Genomic DNA, 22,639 nt, shown 5'->3' on the forward strand with positions numbered 1-22,639 from the left:
AACCTTGTGAACCTTCTACGTCCTCTTCAGTAAATGGAGGTAACAATTGTCCTTACCTCATACGGTTGACATGAGGTTAAACAAAATATCCCATGTGAGTGTTTAGCACAGGGTCTGACACTTAAGTACTCAAAAAGTGTCAATTTATCATTAGTTATATAGTATTATTATTTTATCATCTATGTAATTAATCTCTATAAATGGCCTCTTGGTGATAGAATTGGGAACAGAATCTGACAGAGTCTGTGAACAATAATACATGAAAGACAGGAAACAATTCAAAGTTTATTAAACATTAAGAATAACAGACAGATAAAGGTTTGGACTTAACAGCATAAACACCACCAATGCCATGGTGTACAATTGAACTGACCTCAAGTGAACTTGTACCTGTTTAACAGATGCGATCTTTGTGGTGTTGCCAAAAAGGATAATGGTGGATTACTGTCATGTTTGGGAAGGTGCTCCAAAATGAAAGATTTTATGTCTTAACTACTCACACACACACACACGTTCTTCTACATACACTTGGCCCTCTATAACATGTACTGACTTTGGTTGCCAAACCAATGGATCAAATTTGAGGACATGGCTTTGCTTGTTTAAAAAAAAAAAAATGACATTATTAATTGTAGAGAAAACCTAGAGGCGTTCTTGGCCTCTCCAGTGGGGGGCTAGGAGCCCTCGGCAGGAAGCTGGCAGACTGAGAGCAGAAGGTGTCCACCGTCTTCTGGGATTGCTCTGATTAACTCAGATAAAGTTTGAGTTTTCCTAAAAGGAACATTAGGGGGGAAGTAGATAAACTACTTTGCACTTTACAGAATGTCTTTTGTTTCACTTTATGGTGGAAGCGGGTGGGAGGGACTCTACTTAAAATTCTTCTTGACTTTTCTGAAAACAGACCCAAGATCTTTTAAACGTACATTTAGAACTATTGTGAATTCCCTCACAAAACCAGTGAGTTGGAAGGAACCTCTGGGCTACAGGCTTCCTCTCCACCCAATGCCAGAATTCCGTCTGAGTGCTCTTCAAACAAGTGGTCCTTCTGCTTCAAGGTCAAGGGACGGTTTGACAGAGGCCCTGTTGTACTTGAAGATGAAAGGCCTATCATGATCTTGACCCCTGTGGGTTCTGAATGGTCCAAAGGTGGCCACTCTCCCCAGAAGAGGAAGTGATCACTTGGAGCCCTCCCACTCCCTGCCTATGTCCTCAATCTAGCCCAAGTAGGATAAGCTGACCAATTTTAGCTTTTCTTTGCAAGTCTAGTCAAAAGAAAGGATGCTGTGACCTTGTCAGGAAGTCCTAGGCCGCTCATACCAAATCACATCTAAATGATGTTGGCATAATATGACTTGGATTCATTTTTAATGGCCAAGTAATTAATCTCTGAAAGATGCTTATGATGAAAAGGTGAAAAATGACAACAGGACTCTTTTAATAGCTGCAGTCTGCAGAACTCATCTGACCCCAGATGATCCAAGTATTTCCAAATTGGGCCACATCTTCCCACGCCATTTAGCAGAACTGACTTATTTACTAGTTAACTGCCCTGGACAGAAGGCAGTGAGTCCAGGGGTGAGCACTCCTGTTCATGTGGTGACAATGACCTACATATAAGGCACCTGTACAGACTCCAAAGTTTAAAAATTTTTAAGACAAGGTAGGTTTCTGAAACCTCCCCTGGCAGGCCAAAGAGTAAGTTTTATTATGATCTTTTAATTTTTTTTTCTGCAGAAAACATGATTGCAATTCTCATTTGATACAAACAACCAAATTTCAGAAAGACTAGTGCTCAAATGGTTTTTTCCAGCTACCATTTTGTACTTCAATGAATTTGGATGGTCTACGGTGCAATCCTTCAACACCTCTCCACTTAAAGACATCATCTGTTTCTGTTTTAGTGATCCTGCCATGTTGCAATTCTGCCTCAGTTAGTCTCTTTGCCTATAAAAAGGCCAACTCTGTGTCCGCATGTGTCTCTTTCTGAATGTCACTTATTCCTTTCTGCCTAAGCTTGCCAAAGGTTTTGTTTATTTTATTAGCCATGAACAACATATTTCAACTCTAATGCTCTCCCATCTTCCACTATAATCTGTAGCTTGGGACAAAATGGACACAGAGTAGGGGCATCCTACTAGTCAGGTTTCCCAAGACCATGACACTGTAAAAGAAGCACTACTGATGCACTGACAAGGAGACCACCAGGTCATCAAAGAATTAGATACTCTGGAGGCAGGAAACTAGGAAATCCCACCAACAAAAGGGTACTTTAATCTAGCAGAAAATATTTGCAACAACAGCAGAATCTTTTGACATCACACAAGTCAGTGAAACAATAGAACGGTCGTCTTTAAATTCGAAGCATCTATCGAATTATGAACCATACACATAGCACCGATACCAACCTTATACTGTGTAAGATGCACGTGCCCACAGAGAACAGAATTGTTTGGGATGCCTGCAGTGATATTCCACTCCAGGAACTCATAATTTTGAAATGAACATTTTTGTGGCAGATGCTTTTCCTAAAACACACAGCATCATCCAATAAATATTTGACTAACATCCATTTTGTGTTTTTGGATGACGTTAACCGACTTCTTTCTGAGGCCTAATAGGAAATAAGAAAGCTCCTGATATACTTTAGAGCAGAATTCGTCACAGCAAGCTTCGATACTGTCATAAAATTTTAATTTAAAGCAGAAAACATGCTGATGTGTCAGTGATAGGCTTAAAATATTAAAGACTTCAAAAAGCCCCAAGCACTTCTTTTCTGTACAACATTGATGAATATATATCTTTGCTATATAACTTTAAAACATGGAATAGTTTTTCCTTTTCTCTTTGCTATATATAATATATGTCTTCCAAAATACATTGTCAGTATTTATATCTGAAAAATACTGTACAAAAAGAACTTCCTATAATTACTCTGTATAAACATTAAACAATTTAACAATCTCTCCTTTTGGTCTACAGTAAACATGTAAATTGATTGGCTTCACCACAGTTTGTGACAACACCATCCCCTTCTGAGATACACCAGTGTCTTTTACATTCATTTTTCAGAAGTCCACTTTATAAGAGGACATACGTTCAAAAGCAAACAGAGAATAAGAAACATAAGCTCCAGAGTCATTAATTTATGAAGCATTCAAAAAATGACACCACTAGAAAAAAGGGTTTTACGAAACATCAACTTATTAACTTAATTGACTGATTTTTAAAACAAGGTATAATCCACAAAAATATATATATTACAAAAAATGGAGAAAACTGAGTCTTAAGTGATTGAGTTGTACTGCATATTAAGAGGGATATGGAAAAAATTAACTAGAAAAGTGGAGGGTAGGGGATGTGGGAAAGGGGAGGAAGAAAAGCCAACACATCAATGTCAAAAGCTGTTCCAAGATGCATTTTTCGGCTGTGTATTGATGAGTTAACCCCTCGTTCTTAGACCTGGCATTTCCCTCTGCTTCCCTGTCCTGGGGATGTTCTGGGCATGCTCAAATGCATTACTGTAATTTTTGTTTTTTTAAAAGACACTGAAATTCTTAGGTAGGGAAGATATCCTACGTCCACTAGTAATACTCAGGCAGCATGCTCTAGCGTACAATAGGATTATTGCTTTAGGTACAGACAGTGCAAAAACACACTCTGTGTTCTATAATAGTACTCTTACTTACTGGGGTTGGTAGAGATAAAAGGAAACTTAGTAGATAGCAGTAAGTAAATATGGGATTTAATCAATCTAAACAGCACTTTAAATTTGAAGACGATTATCACCAAAACTGAAAATATGAGGAAAGCAACCTATAACTGAAGAGAGCCGCTGGGTAGTGCGAAGTTATTCTGTGCACCTCGTTAGCATGGTAACTTTCAGATTCGACAGAACAAGAGCTTATGGTCTCGAAAACCGAGATCAACTATTTCGCCAGGGCTCCCTCGGAGTGGGTCCAAGCGGAGGGTCCTGGGAGAGTAGGTAGGAGCCGACATGAAGCATCGCTGAAAGGGCAGGAGCTGAGGAGAAGGGAGGGGCAGGAAAATCCACGAGAGGTCTCTGCGGTCCAGTAAAAACACGGCACCTTTCATTTTGGGAGCTAAAAGATAATGGAGGGCTATCAAAATGGCAAGTGCAAAGGGACGCAGGCGCACACACACGCACACACACCCCATACATGGGCACAAACACAATCTCACACACACACATACACACAGATTGTGAGTCCGTTGTGTTGATGCATCTGGTAAAGTGCTGATGTCAGAAAGGTCGGTCGAGTGCGGTGCTCTCAGCCGGGAAGCCACTGTCCCTACAGGGGCCCGTGCCTGGCCTCATACTTGGCCAGGATGTTCTTGCACTTGCCCAGCTCCTTGCGCAGGTCGGCCACCTCCTGGCGCAGCGCCGAGTTCTCCTTCTCCAGGAAGGACGCCCGGATGGCGATCTGGTTCTCCTTGAGCCTCCGTGCGTCCCGGGAGCGCTTGGCTGCCATGTTGTTCTTCCGCCGCCGCGCCCAGTACTTATCGTCCTGCTCGGGGACAGAGAGGGCCTTAGACTCCGGCTGCAGGGCGCCAGCCTGCCCCACAGAGCGTGCGCGCTCCCCCTCTCTGCCACCCCTCCCCCGTCCCCCCTCCACGTACACACAGAGCAGAGGCTGGAGCAAAGCCAGGGGCTCCCGCACACCCCGAACTGCCCTCCGAAAGGCTTCCCGCTCCTTCTGAGGAAAAGTTTCGGGACGCTTTTCTTCCCTGGGCACTCATGCTGTTTGGTACAAGCCGATGCAATATCGTTGGAAGTGATAAAAGAAATGTTCACATAGTGACATGTACGGAAGTCATGCTGGCTGATTTGATACATGAGTTAACTTGAATTTTATGCTAACTAAAATAACCTGACTGTGGCCTCGCAAGTACACTGTACATCTGCTTTAATTATTAAAGAAAAGAGCACACTGACCAGAAGTAATGAATGTCCATGTTAAAAACAAAGATTAAATGTCCCTCTTCTCAGGATGCCAATGCTGGTCCTCCCTTGATGGGAAGGCCCCCTTCCCAGATGCCAGGGCCATGCTGACTCACCCTGTATGTGCTGGTCTGTTCTTTTTATAACCTTGAAGAAATTTATCTCTGGCTTGTTAATGCTTCTTTGTTCTGACAAGATGTAAAACTGTGCTGGAAGCCATGTTCCTCCAGAGCAGCGCCTCAGAGTAATCTGGGAAGCAGGCTTCCAGGCTAGTTCTCAGTTTGGCCTCGAATAAAACTCTTTCCTTTCTTCTTATTGATTGTTTATTGATTATTGATGTCAACAGAAGGCAACCTGACAATACCTATCAATGACTTAAGTGCAGCCCCACTCTAGGCTCTCATCCCATGGCAGTCTTCATGCGCTAGTACAGGCCCCAAAGTTTCACTGCAGCATTGTTTGTAGTAGGAAAAAAAAAAAACCTAATTATCAGGAGGAGCTCTAATAACTGCATCATGATAGGTTTACACAATGGTGAAAAATAATGATCCAACTGAACAAGAAAGATGCTCACTGTGTGGGTGGAAACAATGACAATTTACAGATAAATATGTATGGCTTCATCCCACTTTGGTTAGAAAATTGTAATGTTATATATTCATAGAGAGAGGCCCAGACAGATTTATACCCAGCTACTAAAAGCGGTGCCTTTGCAAAGGGGGTTGAAGGAGGGAGGCCAAGGAGAGAAGGAGGAACTTTCACCTTTTACTTTGCATCCTTCCAAACTATAAGAAAATATATAATGGGCATGCATACTTTAGTAATTAAATTTTTTTTTTAAAAATAGTGGGGAGGGTATATAGCTCAAGTGGTAGAGTGCATGTTTAGCATGCACAAGGTCCTGGGTTCAATCCCCAGTACCTCCTCTAAAAATAAATAAATAAATACACCAAATACCTCCCCTCAAAAAAACCTAAAAGTAAATAAATAAATAAACTTCCACCTGCTACTGAGCAATAGACTTACATTGGTGGCTAGCATTTACATAATTTGCTCTAATTTCCTGTTTAACTGTTCTCTGGGCCTTCTTAGCCTGAGTCATGTTTAACTGTGGTCAATGAGAAAGCAGTCCCTGCTTCCCCCGCCCCTGCCTCACCTGTCCACATGTGCAGAGGAGCTAGGAAAGGTGTGGAATGGGCACATCTCACGGGGGAGGGGAGCTGGGAGTACGTGGAGCAGAGGACTGTCCTGGACTAGAAAAATCAGCCTGCCTCCCCCGGTCATCACAGAATGGTTGGTGGGGGTTGGGCGCAGGACACTTAGTGGGGCTGATACATCCCCTGTCCCCTTCTCCTCTATCTCCCAGGTGTAGATGCCATCTGCCTACCCAGGTGCCCCCACCTGGCAAAGACCCCCTCAGGCCAGTCCCATCTCCTTCTTGAGGGTCTTGTGTCTGACGCCACCTCCCCCAGCAGTCTCCTTCTGATACGTCAGCACTCCCTTTTCCTCCCCTGAGGGTAGGAACAATGTCCGTGGTGACTCACCTTGGAGTCCTCAGGCCCTGACACAGGACTTGGCAAACATCAGCATTTGAAAAATATTTGTCAGGTGAATGAATGGGCATTTGAAAGACACCCAGGTGATTAAAGGAATCCTCAGCTAGGAATCAGTATGCCACCCTTTCATCCTTCGAGGGGTGCCTGCGAACCCGAGAGGATTTCACTCACTTGGTTTGCTCCTCCAGGGCTGGAGGCCACACACACACGCACGTACGTCTCCCACCTACCCCAGCTCAGTCCTCCTGCTGGGGGAGGAACCTATTACATCTCAGCTTCCCGCATCACCCAAGCTCAAGGTCTGAGGCCTGAGACTTTACTCACAGCTGAAGGAACCCAAGGCCACCTGGCAGGAGAATGTTCCTGCCTGCTCCCGCTGCCACCAAGGCCAGGCCCGGCCACGGCGGCAGTACTGTGCATAATCCCAGCACAGACGGTTTTCACGTGGCCTCTTTGTTGCCACGGGCCCCTGGGTAATTAAGTACGCATGTTCTTTGCTTTAAATCTGTAAAGCTGGAGACCTTGTGCAGGTCTACGAGAAGTTACGTCCACCACTCAGCAATGTCCCTTCTAGTTTCTCTCTATTCAAGAGGAAATCCACTCAGGATGGGCTCCCTGGTTTAGTTTAAGAGGCAAGTTCTAAAAGACACACAGAATTGGGTGGCTAAGAACCCAAGAGGAGGAAAACCATCAGTGGAAAGAAGATACTAACTGCCCAGGCCCTAATTCCTTGGGCCCCTTTCTCACCCCATCGTGGTCTAACCATCAGTTCCCTGACTGGTTTCCATTTTCTGGTGATTTTACTATGCCCTTTCCTCTTTCGATTCTCAGGGCGGCAGCTCTTGGCTTGTCACGCCAAGGCCCCGGTGGTGCCCTCTCAGGGCCAGCATGCTGAAGAGAACTTTCTGGAAGCTAGATGACCTGGGAACCAGGCCAGACCCCCCCTAACTAGCAGTGCTCGCCGTCCTTTCCCTTTCTGTGTCTCCACTTCCTCAACTGCAAAATGAGCACTTTGGTCTAATGAATCTCGGAGGTCCCTTTCCGCCCGGTTGTGTTATGGTTCTGCATCACTGAAGGTGATCTCAGGGATGCGGATGACAGCGGCGGCTTTGCAGATATGAAAAGCAGAGCTAACTGGTCTAAAGCAGCTCCAGGACAAAGTCCCAATCTCCCATTTTCCCAACAGGAGTGTCTCTTCATGTGAACCACGTTTAGGCTTGAAAAATGGGGGTCAGAAGTTGGAAAAGATCTAATTATATCTGCTTCCAGTGCCCTGAATATATGCAGTCATATTTCTATTGTCCATATGGTTGAAAAGCAGCATAAACACAAAAAATTCTAAGCAACAGCTCATCAAAAATGGTCCTATTTTGGTATTAGTAGGCACGGCATAATTTTAGAAAGAATTCTCTTCTTAAGGTGTCATTAAATGCGTCAGATTAATTTTGTTTTAAGTGGTATCTGACTTCCCAAGGTAAATCTCTTTTTCCTTTATAAATAATGTGTCCCTTCAACACAGCAGAGAAAACCCAACCCCAAATTAACCTTTTGTTGAGATACTCAAGTGATCATTACTCAAGACACCGGGTGAACATTCCACATAAACCTGCCAGTTTCCTTAACAAAGTCCTACCCTGGCACCCAAGGTACAAAGTGTGGAGCGCGGCCCCGTCTCTGGCTGTTACTGCCTTGGGCCCACAGAGAAACAGCCACCTTTTTAATGAGCAGTAAATTCCCAAAGGGAAGGGGATCCCTGGAGGACTACGAGGTCCAGATGCCCTTCCCAAATAATGTTCTTTCTCTTCCCAACCCTGAAGGATCCTGGTTTGATTTTATGAGGCTTTCATGGGTTTCCTTGCAGACAGTGGTGGGCTTGCTTCCTTTGTGGGCTGCAAAGCACTCCATTCTATTGCTTTTCTTTATTTCTGCGCATCATCAACAGGCATTATCAAGATGTGAGAGGCAGAGTTCAGAAGACACCCAGAGAGGAAGCAACTTGCCTAGTCACATGCCAAGAAATGGGACAGAAACCACAAGTCCTTTGTTCACACTGGCTTGTGTGATTTTCCTAGGGCCACCCTTTTAATCTGCCTTTTTTTTTTTTTAAGGTATTTGGAGGGGGGGAGGGTTGGGAGAGGCAATTAGGTTTGTTTGTTTATTTATTTTAATGGAGGAACTGGGGATTGAACCCAGGACCCTACCACTTGAGTGACACCCTCCCCCCGAAACCTGCCGCTTTGAGCCCTTTCTCCATTTGTCCCCCGGCCTGATTACCAGTTCCAATTTACCTTCAGATCATCAGGGATGAAGACTTTGCGAGCTTTCTTAATCATGGGCTGTGGCTTCAGTTCTTCCTCGGAGAACTTGCGTTTGCGAGGGTCAAACATTTCCTGCCCGGGGATGCTGGAGAGGGCGAGGTCGGCCGGGTCTGGCTCGTAGCCCACTGGCACCTGGATGGTGTCTGGATCGATGGGGCTGGGTGTATTGCGGTTTGCTGGCAACAGCTGGCCTGGAACAACACAACACAGGAGTTTTAATTTGGGAACACTCTCTGGAGACCCAGCCTGGAGTCAGCACCTCAACGATGCTCCAGGATGCACGGCAAGAGTCTTAAACTTACTTATCTGTGACTCTAACATCGCTCGTCTCACGCATGTTCCTGTGACACGGTGGGCTGAATGGCTTGACTCATGTCAGATCAGGTAAAACAAGAACCCACATATGCAAGTTTATAAACTAAACTAAAAAATGCACGCATTCATCCCTTCCCATGACACAGTCATGGAGCACCAACTGTGCACCAGGTACTCCATTTTTTACCTTTAAGGCATTTTCTAGGTGAGCCAGGGAATCAGACCAAAACTAGCCAGTGAGATACAGTGAAGGGATGAAAGTAAACACGCGTGTTTCCTGAGTGTGGGGGATGAGCATGTAAAGGCTGGGGAACACTTCCTAGAGAGGACGCTTGGTAGAGCTGCATCTTGAGATACATAGTAACTAGCAAAAAAAAAAAAAAAAAAAGCATAATCCAGGGACAGACAGGGGAGAGGGCTGCATTTCTGAGGAGCCTCAAGGAGTCTTGGGTAACTGTATCTGAGCACAGGATGGAGAGGAGAGAGAGAGGTGGTCAGGGAGGTGGACGGTGAGGCTGGTATAAAAGGCCTTGGGTGTCACTGATGGGGTTCTGAGCACTGAAGCGACAGGCAGAGCTGAAGTGTGGAAAGAAGACTCAGGCAGTGTGAGGAGTGGACCGAAGGGGCAGGTCTGGAGACCGGCGATGAGACACCAGGCTGTCATGCTAACCGAGGCGTGCCTTCAAGAAATACTGAACAAATCAGAAAGGACCCAATGGAGGTGATCTAACTTCCACTGGAGAGTTCTGCAGACCAAACCACTGAAATGCACAAAGGTCCTCAGAGCAACGGGTTGACTGCATTTTGTTATAGTCTAAAAAGAAAAATTTTTTTAATTTTATCTTTTTTTTTTTTTAAATGGAGGTACTGGGGATTGAACCCAGGACCTTGTGCATGCTAAGCACCTGCCCTACCACTGAGCTATACCCTTCCCCTGACTGTATTTTGGAATGTGTCTTACTGGTGACCATGAACTTAATCACAGACCGCAGTGTGTATGTGGGAAGCTCTGAATCTTAACTCCTAGTTTCATCTGAATTTTACAATCACTCCTTTCATACCCAGAGAGGAAACGAAGAGGACACAGCTCAGCTCAGTGTGACCATCGTCTTCCTCCTCCTCACCGCCGAAGGCTGGACGCTGGGTAGAGTTGCCCGTAGGTGTCATTAGAACCTACCCTGGGTTGAAGGGTGAAGCCATCGGCTTGCTTTCTGGCTAAACTGTGAAACCAAGCTTGTCTGTCTTCCGAAAAGGTCTGGTGGGGATGCTTGCAGAATAAATGTTCTGGGTGACCTTTTGGTCCCCACTCAGCTTTGAGCTCTCTTTGTATCCTGCTTGCCAAAGAGGATGAGATGGGCCCCAAGGCATTGGCAGGGGATGGAGATTTCTCATTAGCCAAGCTCGGTTCCGCTCCAGCTTCTAGAAGCTGCTGAGTTCTGCACGGGATGGTGTCAAGCTAGATTTGATCTCCTGCCTGTTGGCGTGGCCTCAGAAAATGAACCACATCTGAGTCCAACGGGGATTTTATTTTCCCTTTAGAAACTCTCTTTGGACTTAATAACAAAGCTACCCGATGCTGTCTCATTACAGCCACCGCCCCCCACCACACACACACACACACACACACACACACACACACACACACACACACACTCAAAGGCATATGCACCCTCGCCTACCTTCTGGAAGCACCTTTTAATTAATATTTCCCAATTCTAATTACTCAAAGTTTCTTCAAGTTCCTCCTTAGTACTTTAGAGTTCTTTAGAAATGTTAAGCTTTACACACACACACACACACACACACACACACACACACACACAGCCCTCCTCTACCAGACCACATGGTCTTTTCATGTTTTATCTGTTTTATCCCCACCCCACCCCTCACGGTGTTGCCTACTTCAGAGCCCCGCTTCTACAAAGAACAGTCCTCATTTAACGGTGGCCCTCTGAGTCACTGGGCTCTGACATTCATTCACCGACGTTCTAACAATAACACTTCACGTCGAGGCACAACCTCTCTCGGCATTCTTTCTCTCCAGACCTTTCTTCCAGTAGAAGTAGGTCAGCCCTGCCTGCAGCACAGAGAAAACCTAGCCGGACCACAGATGAGTCAACGGCTTTCAATGGCTTTCCCAGCATCAAACAGCAAATGGCAAAGGACCTGAGAAACATGCTGAGCCCTGCTTCTCCCAAGATTCTCCTGCACCATCTTGTTTGTCCCTGTTTTCTCTTGCATTCACTCTGCTAGACTCATTCCCCCCCCCCTTTATTCCTATACGTCAACGGTACCACTGGGTAACAGGGAGGGGGGATCTTTATTATTTTGTCCTACCTTTTCTGGATTTGCAAAATTTTAATGTTAAGAATTTTCAAATTAAGAATGCATCATAGCATTAAATTTTTAAAAATTACAGAACATGTTCACTGCAAAATTTCCACAAATGCAGAAATGGGTCTCTTCTGCTGGCAATCCATCTTGCTTCTCTTCCCAGAGGAGACCATCCTTAACTGCTTGGTGTGAATGTCTCCATCCTTGGGTTCTACACATAAATGATTAAACCAAAATAGGATTACACTACCTTAAATGATCTTAAATGACTTTTTCAATGTACCGTATGTAATTTCCCACGTTAGTTCAAATAGAACTATTCTGTTCTTTTTAAAGGGTGAGTAGTATTCCACAGTTTGGCTATATATCAATTTACCTAATCATTCCCCCCAACTGATGGATTTTTAGGTATGTGAATATTTTTATAGAAATATAGATTTCTAGGAGTGAGATTGCTCATGCAAAAGGCATGTACATTTTATATTTCTAAACGCACTGCTAAATCACCATCTATTTGTACTTGCACCAACACTTATGAGAGTATATTTTTGCACAAATGTTAATTTCTAAAATGTTGCCAGCCTGATATATACAAACATCATCATTGTTTTGATTTATATTTGCTTCGTTACTCGTGAGACTGGTCATCTCGCGTGTCTGTTGGTATTTATCTCCTCTCCTGTAAACACCCTCTTCATATCTTTTGCTCCTTTTTAAATGGATTTTGGTGCTCATTCACTTGTAAAGAACTCTTTATAGACTATGGATATTGTCCTTTCATTTGTTTTATTTGTAGAAAATATTTTCTCCCAGACTGTTTGCTTTTTAACTTTGCTTCTAGGGTTTTTCACTATTGGTGAGAACTTACACTCTAATACAGCAATAATGTCTTGAAAATTTCCCCTTTATGGCTTCTAATGTCATATCTTCTCTATCTCCAAATTATATTATATCCACATATGTAAACATATATGTATGTGTATATATATATATTACTGTATACTTTTCTATAATACAACTGTAATTATATTTTTAGGATTTTGAGTCACCTAAGATTTATTTTTGTATGAGGCAAGAGGCTTTACATAATGTTTTCCAAATGTCTTAAATTATGGTATCGGTAAGGTCTGACATTTGGTAGGGCAAGTCCTGCCCTCTTTATTGCTCTTTATTTTTCTTTTCAGAAAATTTTCTTCAGTATTCTTACATTCTTCTAGATGAGTTTCAGCATACATCGAGTTATATTTAAAATTATTAATGGGATTTTTGAATGACAATTGTATGAAAGCCATAGGTTAATTTGGGGACAACAGATACCTTTGAAATATTCAATATACCCCATAATATACTCCCCATTTTTAGTTTTGGGTCTTTTTCTTACATCTTTCAGTTAAGTTTTACAGTTTTCTTCACTTTACCCTTCCACATTTTTTGCCAAGTTTATCCCTTAAATGTTCTCTACTAGTTGTTGCCAGTGTAGGTTTCCCCTGTTATAACCACTAATTGGTTATTGATGACATAGAAGCAGCTACTGGCTTTAAAATGCTGGGTTTATATCCAGCCCCTTCACTCCTGTATTACTTCTAGTAGTTCTAATGGTTCTAACGTCTCTGAGTTTTCTAGGTAAATAATCTTTTTTGCCTCTAGAGCTGATTGTTGCCTCTATGTTTATAATTCCTACTTTACAGAACTCTCACTGCGTTAGCTAGTAAAATGAGTAAAGCTGTAAGACGAGAGATCCCTGCTTGTCCTAGACTTTGATGAAAAGCGTCTTTAACACTTCCCATCCTCAGGGTCTGCTCTAGAATCCTAAGTAGACACAGTCTGACCAGCTAAGGCAGTTCCACCCAGCTCCACTGCACTGAGAGTTGTTTTTAATCAGAAATTATGTGTTAAATTTCCTCACATGCCTTTTTAGTGTCTGCTGAGATGAACATGTGGTTTTCTTCCTGTATTTGTTAAGCCTGAGCTTGGTATCTCTCCAAGGCTTTCTTTGAAAGACCCAGGGTGGACAAGATCGACCCCGTGGTGTAGACTCTGCAGTTTGCTGGCACGCTGTTTTCCTTTCTAAAAGCATCTTAATGAACGTCGCTTCCAGGAGGGCCAAAGAGGATTTCTGGTGGAAAAGGGTGGAACAAAGGCTTAAATCTGGAAGGAGATTAGAAGTTACCTTCAAAACCCAAATCGGCCTCCTCTTTTGTCACCGGGTAGGCATGTCTAAACCGCCAAACAGTGTAAGTGAAGATAGGATGTTTCTTATTCTTCTATCCTCAGCAAGACGTTAGCATCTCACGTTCAATTAGCTGGTTAGCTCGAAGTCGCCAGTGAATGGGAACGGCTGCAGTCTGTGTCCTGTGTTCCAGTCGCATGAGGATGGTTCATTTCTTTAGTTTATGTCTGCGTCAAAGTGATAAACGGTCGCTACACTGACGACTTAACCCGCAAAACTAATTACAGCACCTCCAACTCCAGCGTTTCTGTTGCGCTCCCCACGTGGGAAGTTAAACACAGCTGTACAGTCAGGACAGATACCCCATCCTAGTGTCCATCATGGACGATCATTAACCAGCTGGTGAATGTGATTTTGCGTAAAGAAGGCTGAGAAAAGCGAAAACGATTCGGTTTTGGCCAAAGGGTTCTCTATTAGAACTGATGGGTGAAATTCCTTGTGATTCAAAGTTTGGTCCAAGATCTTCCTCTCCTTCCCATAACCCGTCTGTGGTCTCTTTGCTTCTCACGACCTCTCTGACACCAGACAGTCACAATTTGGGTTTGAAATAGCACCTCTGACCCTCTATGCACCCACTGCTTTCAGAAGTAAACTATCGTCAGTGCCCACTGCACTGCAAAACACCTTGCCTCTGAGAATCCTTATATTACGGGGAGCCAATTAGCTTAGGAGACTGCAGTACAGCCCTCGAAGGCCAGTAAAGAGTCACCACAACAGGAACAAAGATGAAGTTAGAGCCGCACAAGTACATCCTAAGGAGATGAGCTTTCTGGACTCGGAGGCTGATTAGCTGGTCTCGGTCCTGATGGCAGGAACCTGGTGTCTTGTCCAACAAGCACTCAGCAAAGGCAGCTACGCCCTAATGGGCAGAGGTCTCACCCCCGCCTCTGCCCCCATACCCTGTTTCATGTGACTTCACCCCTTGAATCTGGGCTGCCCTTGTGACGTGCATCGGCCAACAGAATGTGGCAGGAGGGACAGTGTGTCAGTTCTGAGGCTGGGCCCGAAGAGGCTTTGCGTCTTCCTCCCACTTCTCCGTGGCACTTCTGTCATCACCATAAACACGCCGGGTCCAGCCTACCAGGGCATGCAGGCTGGCTCAGGACAGCCCATCACCGGCTCCCGAGGTGTGTGAGTCCAGCCGAGGTCAGCAGAGCCCTCCGACTGACCCACAGAGATTTCAGATCAGTGAACAATAAACCCTTGTTTATGTACACTGCTGAGGATTTGTGACTGTTTGGTAAACGCTGTTGTGGCAACAGACGGCCGATCTACAAGCCGAGCCACTGTGTCTGGGGAGATGCTTAAACCGTAACATGAACACTATAGCAAGGTTTTACAATGTACAGGGGAGGGTTAAACTGTGAAGTGAGTCGGATTTGGGTTTGCATTCTGATTCTCCCACCTGTATGTTATAAACCTGGGCGTTTGTGAATAAAGGACCAGAAAGAAAGCACCCACCTCCATTTCCTAATATGGTCTGCTGTAAGGAACAGGAACTACTGGTGATTTTTTTTGTTTTTAAATCTACCTCTCTGAGTTTCAGTTTTTTCACCTGCAACTAGAGATTACTATGCTTGCCTCACAGGGTCATTGAGAAATGAATGAGATCATGTACATACACGAATAAAGTGCTTACTTACCACAACGCACAGTACCTAGAAAGTAATCAGTGGTCCCCATATAAACACAAACACAAAATATGGGTACTATGATCCCAGATACTTTTATTTTTATTTGTTTTCTTTTTTGGGGGGCTGTAATTAGGTCTATATACTTATTTATTTAATGGAGGTACTGCGGATTGAATCCAGGACCTTGTGCATGCTAAGCGCACACTCTACCACTGAGCAATACCCTCCCCCGACCAGATAACTTTAAAAAATCAAATAAGAAGACTGTAGCCCCCAAGCCAGCATGGTCTCTCCCCTGAGCTACACCACACCCTCCAAACTCCTCTCCCTCCTTCCATCCTTGTCCCAATGCACTCTCCACATAGCCACTGGGAAACACTCTAAAAACTCAGACCTATGCGGGTCCCCCCCGACATCCAACGCTCCAGAGGCTTCGTGCTGCCACACGTGAGAACACTCAAGGCTCCCCCTTGCTCCACATGCCCGGCCACGCCGGCCTTCCTCCTGCTGCTCACATGCCCCGAGCAGGACCCCCAGGCCTGTGTCCTTAGTGCCTTTTCAACCTAGAACCTTCTCCCCCTGCACTCTGCCTGCTGGTCCTTCTGTGTCACCTAGACACCAGCTCAAACGCCACCTCCTCGAACCCTCTGACTTTCCTCTCCCTCAGCTCACCGCCTAGCAAACCACCCTGTTTCCTTTCCTTTGCAAAATTTATTTTGTAATTTTAAAATTTAAATTTCATATTTGTTTGATGTTTGTCACTGACCTCCCTCCACTCACCTGTAGGCTCCAGGGGACGGGGAGCCTGTCTTCTTCGCTGCTGCATCCCCCTCTTCCAGAGGAGCCTGCACGGAGGAGATGCTCAGCACTAACTACCGAGCAGCCAGACATAAACACCCCCAGCTCCTAACAAGGACTGTTTTGGGGAACAGGCACTATTTTTCCGTTTTATATTTTGCAAACTGTCTACTTTTTAAAATGAGCATCTTTTATTTTCAAAGACAAATAAAAACATTGTTTAAAAAAAATGGACTTTGCTTCACTTGGCACGTATGTAACCTTTAAGGGGCTGTGTTAAATGCTGCCAAGACCATTCAAGCCCCTTGTAAGGAAGAAGACGACAAGAAAGAAAAGGCTTAGCCAGAGATTAACTTAGATAGCATCCTTCTCAACCCCAGCAGCTGGGAATTTGTCACAACCCTGATACTTTTCAAGTGTTCTGAGCCCTACGCAGCTGAAAAACTGACTTCAAGGCAAAAACAAATCTCTCTCACACGCACTTCCTTTGTGCCAAGTCCAGACAAGGTGCCCAGTGAGTGCTGTCCGTGACTGCTGAACAAATACACCAAAGGGCCTGCTACGAAGATCACTTTGATCCAAGCAACTCTTTTCTAACAGCTCTCTCCACATGGTAACAGGCTGTAAACAGAAATATGGGTAAGGCAGGATGCTGAGAAGCCGGCGCAATGCATTCTGTGTAAACATCAGGAAAGGCGCTGTCTGTTACCATTTACTGAGAGGGCGAATGAAAGGAAGCCCCGTGGTCTCCAGCCCGCTGAGTAACCACGGTTAGCAACAGTGATGAGTGGCCGGGAGGCGCCCTTGCTGTCGCCCAGGCCCCGCTGGTGCATGCACACATTCAGTCCTCACAAGAGCTGCATGGAAGTAGAAATTCATTAGGATTCCCCCTTTTCCTGATGTGGAGATACAGGAATGGAAACAGACCGTTTACAACAAGCTCAGAAGTGCTCGGCAATTTGCCCAAGGTCACCCAACTAGTAAACCCAACAGAATCCCACCTCCCAACTCTTCTAACTCTAAACCCAAGGTCTTAGTCACGTACATGCCTCAAAGGACAGCCAGGGACTTTGTCTTTCCTGACTGTGAGTCCTGTGTCAGGACTGGGCCAGGGTCCTCATGCCCCACATGCCACTGACCGGTCAGGCTGTCCCACATTTTACGGATGAGGAAATGGAGGGTCAGAGGTGAAACCACCTGCACACAGTCATGGAGCCAGAAAGCTGGGGGGAGGTCGGTGGAGTTCCGTCTCCACGCCCTGGGCCTTTCTACTGCACTCCACTTTCCCCTTCAAGGGCAGAAGAGAAAGAAAGGGGAGAACCCTGCTGCCCCCACCCCTCTAGACCACCATGTTCCTGGGCAGCACATGGTCCCCCGAGGAGGCAGGAACGCCTCCCATTGTTGACAAGAGCCCCCGGAATTCACGGGCGGCCAGCTACCCCATTTCCATTTCCTCTCTCCTTCCTTTCCCCTCCCTCCCTCCTGCAACACCTCAGTCCCCCTGAATGGTAAGCCTGTGCCAAGGGCATGCCTTCCATGACCCACAGGGCCAGGGCACCTGCCAGTACTCCATCTCACTCAGGCATCTGGATACCAGCCAGAGACCAAGCCTCATCTATTCTCTTATGGGATATGGCTGCAAAGTTCACGCTCTGGGGAAGGCATGTTTTATATCTATACCCCTAAATTATCAGTACATGAGCGAATACTGGGTCTGGGTTTGGGCAAAGCCAGTTGGAACACCGTCCCAGGCTGCTGCTCCAGCCTTTGTCCCTCCACTGTGAGCCGTCTTGTGAGATGGCACAGTTTATCAGAAAGCACAGACAGACTGGGACTCATGGTGCCTCTGCCCCTAAACAGCTTTGTGGCCTGAGGCAAGTCACTGCACCCCAGAGTCTCATCCCCCATCTGTTGGCAGGGGCCGGATGGGAGGGGCGTGGAGTCTGCATGACCCTCCCCCCCCCCCCGCAAGTGCAGCAGCCCAAGCGAAGCCTGTTGGGTGCCACCAAGAGTGACCCTGTGTCCGGGACAAGCACGCTGCTCTGGGATCGTGCATCAGTACCCAAAATGGCCCTGACTTGACTTGGCAGCTCCTAACTTGGCAGGGGCTGGGCCTGGATTAACTAGGCCTCTCATTCCAAGGGTATTTATCATCGAGCGTCCTGCCAGTGGAGTCAGCAAGAAACCTGCCTCCTTAAGCCGTCTGAGAGGTAAGAGCAGAGGGGCTCCGAGCCATGCCCATTAGCAGCTGGTGACCTGCTAGGGGTTCCAGCCAGGGGTCAGGGCACATGTGGGCCTGCTGGCCGCCTCGCCACCGTCCCTGAGACCCAATGAGAGAGCACCCTCCACCTCCTCTCCCCGAGCCTCTCCCCACTGCTGTCACCGCACCTCAAGGAGCAGGGAGGTAACAGGGTGGCCAGAAATGCGTTCTCAGTGCCAGAGACCCACGCCTACTCAGCCGAGCTGTATATCAAATCCTCTATCACTGCAACATGCCCCTGGGGGGTCGGGAGGGTCACAGACAGGAAACAGGGGCACCGCCCTCCCCCAACACACACTCGTGTCCCCACCCCCTCCATCCCCAAGTTCTGGAGCTTCGGTGGGAGAAGAGCTGGCCTCCTGGTTCCCTCTGCACTTGGAGCAAGTGCACAGGGGTGAAGACATGGGAAATGCAAGGTCAGGTCCACCAGCTGCTGCCAGCCCACAGTCTTCATATCCTTCTGTGCATCAGCTCTTCCTTCTGCAAGAGCAGAGGCCCATCCCTCCCAAGGCCTCCACAGCAACGGTGGCTGTAACCAAGAAGGACCATTTCGAGCCTCTCTGCATCTGCACACGCTAGAGAATGAGCAACAGGAGACGTCGGGAGAGGGTGGGGGAGGGGGGAGCTCCGCGATGGAGAGCATGCTTAGCATGCACAAGGTCAACCCCCGGCACATCCATTAAAAAAGAAATAATAACAATAAAAAGTAAATAAACTTAATTACCACCAACCCACCAAGAAAACAGAAAAAAAGGAGACATCTGGAGAGGACAAAGTGGAAACTAAAGTCCAGTGCGCGTTCTCCTTGGCCCTCCTCGGAGACCCGCTGCGTGCACGGCGGTGAGGACGAGGTTCCACAGAGCACAGGGACAGGAGGGCCGCCTGCTTTCATCTGCAGGCTGCATCCGGACCTGGTTCACCTGCGTGGAGCAAACCTACAGCCCCGTCCCACTCTCCTGACAGCCCTGCGAAGGACGTGGGGCCGATGGGCACGGCTTTTCCTCGGGGAAATCCAGGCACTCAGCAATTTACTGAGGTCCCCGTGGAAGGGACTACTTCCTTATCAAGCAGAGAGACCAGCTCTCCCTACCTGGAGGCTATTTTCAGAGGTGCTTTCCATTTTTAATGACAGTGCGCACCCCTGGAATCAGCACTGCCCGGGTCCTCAGAGTCTCTTTGTCTGAGTTGGTGGAAATATGCAGGCCTAGCCGTTTGAAACCTGCAGTTTTCAAAGTGCTGCCACGGCGAGTTATTAAACTGACTGTCCCCCTCTGGGCCATGTTCGTTTCTTGTTTGGATTTAGAGAGAGTGAAGCCAGGGACGAGGGCAGAGCAAGGCCTGCTGACGTCCACTGTGAACCCAGGAACCGACTGCCAACAAATGGCCCGCGTCTCCTGAGCGACACCCTTCCTCCTCTCCCGACCCCCCCACCAACCCAAACAAACATAGGAAGAAAAACAGGATTGTTTTAAAGCCCGGGTTTCCGGACGAACAGGATTCAGGTGTGTCTGTGGTTCTTCGGCTTCTCAAGGAGATCCACAAAAATCCCTTCCTGTGCGAGTCTCCAAGTTGAGCACCCAAAAGTAAACAAGCTTTTCCAAAGCCTCCTGCCTTGGCTCCAGGCCAGGGCTCTCAGATTCTCTCACCCCAAAGTTCACAGAGAGTCCGACACCATTCTGTGCACTGGCCACGGCCTTCCTCTCACTGTGGTCTCAAGGCCCACGTGTTTAAGCCAAACTCATCCTTCGAGCTCCCAGGGACCACCAGCCCCTCCTCCAGGTCTCCTCACCGCTGTGATCTGTCTGATTCTGTCAGGATGTAAGCTTTCAACACACCCCCTCACGCAGAGGGAGACATACCATGGAATCCAGACACACTTCAGTTATGGGAACTGTGGGGAGGACTCCCTGGGCTTCGGTTTGACCACCCAGTAAATCCGGGCTCAGGGTCTGAGATGACAGCAAAGGCTCATTGTAGCTCTGGCAATAAATCATCCGTAAGTCCAGGCGAGGTCTTCTGTCGTGGTTCAGATCGCTGTCACAGGCCATTCCTCTAAGGACTTGACAAATGCAATGCCTTCCTGTCTGTCTGCCACCTGCAGTCCTGTCTGCCAACACGGCCACCAGGTTACTCTTCCTAGAAGTCTACCATGACCAAAGGTGGCCAGGGGCTTCCCACTGCCTCCCAGTCCAGACTCTTTGGAGATCCAGGACTTCCACATCTAGGCTTCAGCTCCCACTTTGTACTCTCTGCTCAAGCCAGGCTGGTCTGCCGTGTTTCCTGGACATTCTCTCTACCTCTATGTGTCCAACCAACCCCAAGGGCCTGAGAGAAGTCCTCTGCCTGCTGACTGTCCCAGGGTTGGTGACAACTTTTAACTTTCAACTACATTATATTGCATGTAAGCTTATGCCAGCCTAGAAGTCTTATCAGGTTGACTCCTAACTTTTTAAAAATATTTTTTTTTGGAGGGGGTAGGTAATTGAGTTTACTTATTGAGGAGGTGCTAGGGATTGAACCCAGGACCTCATGCATGCTAAGCATGTGCTCTCCCACTTGAGCTATGCCCTGCCCCACCTTGACTCTATAACTTTTAAGCAATTATCTATTCTCAACTGAGATTGGAAATCCTTTCAAGACAAAGACCTTGCCAATGCCTTGCACAGAAGATGATTAATGTTGCTTGAAACATTCATTTGTTTAACATTTATGGAGCCCAGCTATGGACTTGGCTCTGAAAATATAGGAATAAAACCTAACCCCTGGAAGCATACAGTCTGGAGGTGGAAACAGGTAAGCAAACAGGTGGTTAGAGTGCAGGTGCTAAGTGCTAGGACAGAGCTTTGCCCAAGGAACCAAAGGTTGGAGTCCAGAGGTCCATCACTAACCCAGATCCTTGGAGGAGGGGCAGGGGCATCAGGAAATGCCTCTCAGAGGGAGCTGACATCTTGGCAGATTCTTGAAATTGGCCAGATGAACAAAGAGATAGGGGTTGATTAAGGCAGAGGGAAGGGAATCTGCGAAGGCATGAAGGTGCGAGAGAACCCATGAGCCGGGCAGGGCACTGAAAGTAGTTGGTGTAGTTGGAGCTCAGAGGGCAAGGAGGTGGGTACAAGAGTTGAGAGCAGCCAGAGAGGGGCCCTACACGTTCTGACCTTGTCCTTAAGGGAATGGGGAGAAATGGATGACATGATGCTGTGACAATGAAGTGGAGGAGGCATCGGAAGGGAGACAGGAAAGGTGAGAGCTCCCCCCACGTCAATGGCAGAGGGCTGGGGAATTTCAAGAGTTATCAGTGAGGTGGGATCAATCTGAGTCTCAGCCAACTCAACATGGGGGAAAGGGAAGGAGAGAGCAAGACCAACTTTCAGGTTTCTGGCTTAGGCAGCCAGAAGGGAGGTGGTAAAATTCACTGAAATAGAAAAGACGGTGGTGGCACAATCGGAGGAAAAGGAAGCGTCGGATTGTGACCCATCGAGTCTGAGGCAGCTCTGGACCCCAGATGAGGACGCTGGAGGATCTGGCTCTCAGCTGTAGACAGGAGTCTAGGCTTCAAAAGAGCAATCCTAACCAGAGATACAGATTTAACAGCCTTGAGATCCCCCCCAGCAGAGAATGCAGAGCAAGAAGAAAACCCAAGGAAAGGCCTTGGGGGACCACCGACATTTAGGGACAGGGAGATGACGAGGACTCCGTGGACGATACTTTGGAGAGGCCAGGAAGGCAGGAGGCAAGCTAGCTCTTGGACAGGCTGGTGCGAGGGGACTGACTGAGAGCTGGTTCTCCTAGTTAGGTTATCAGCCCCTTGTGGGCAGCCACTGTGCCTCCGAATCAAGGAGCTATCAAATCACCTCCACTGAACAAAGGACAATGATGCAACTGGACAGCTTAGGTCACTTGCTCAAGGTTGAACAGCCAGGAAGTCAGAAGAGCCTACATTCAAACTGGGGCTGGCTTCAAAGCCCCAATTTTCTTTCTGTTCTTCCCCCAAACCTGCATATGCCCACCAACAGAATTAATGCCAATGGCCAGTGGCCAACAGTTCCCTCCAAGCAGCCCTCTCCTGGCCCCTGCATGTGGCAGCAATCCTGGGCTCTGACACGCTCCTTGGGATGTTGGGGTCTACTCCGTATGCTGTGTGGGAGAACTCAGGGAGGGGTGTTCAGCCACCCAGCCTGACAGAGGTGGCCCCCTTGCATCTATCGCCTGAAGTCCCACGACGTCTTTTTATTTT

General features: G+C 46.9%; 1 protein-coding gene across 3 annotated transcripts in view; it reads right to left on the bottom strand.

Moving 5' to 3' along the window:
* Nucleotides 1-265: 265 nt before the first annotated feature.
* Nucleotides 266-22,639, bottom strand: part of HLF (HLF transcription factor, PAR bZIP family member) — a 51,638-nt gene continuing 29,264 nt past the window's right edge. For 2 of the 3 annotated variants that reach the window (XM_032498457.1, XM_032498456.1), the window contains 2 exons: nt 8,805-9,025; nt 266-4,529 (listed from right to left, as the gene is read on the bottom strand). In XM_032498457.1, coding sequence (XP_032354348.1) covers nt 4,311-4,529; nt 8,805-9,025 — 440 coding nt within the window. In that variant the 3' untranslated portion in view covers nt 266-4,310. The remainder of the gene's footprint in view (nt 4,530-8,804; nt 9,026-22,639) is intronic. The other variant, XM_006178145.3, reaches the window with a different exon arrangement.

This window comes from Camelus ferus, chromosome 16 (assembly GCF_009834535.1).
Source record: "Camelus ferus isolate YT-003-E chromosome 16, BCGSAC_Cfer_1.0, whole genome shotgun sequence".
NCBI classification, from domain to species: Eukaryota; Metazoa; Chordata; class Mammalia; order Artiodactyla; family Camelidae; genus Camelus; species Camelus ferus.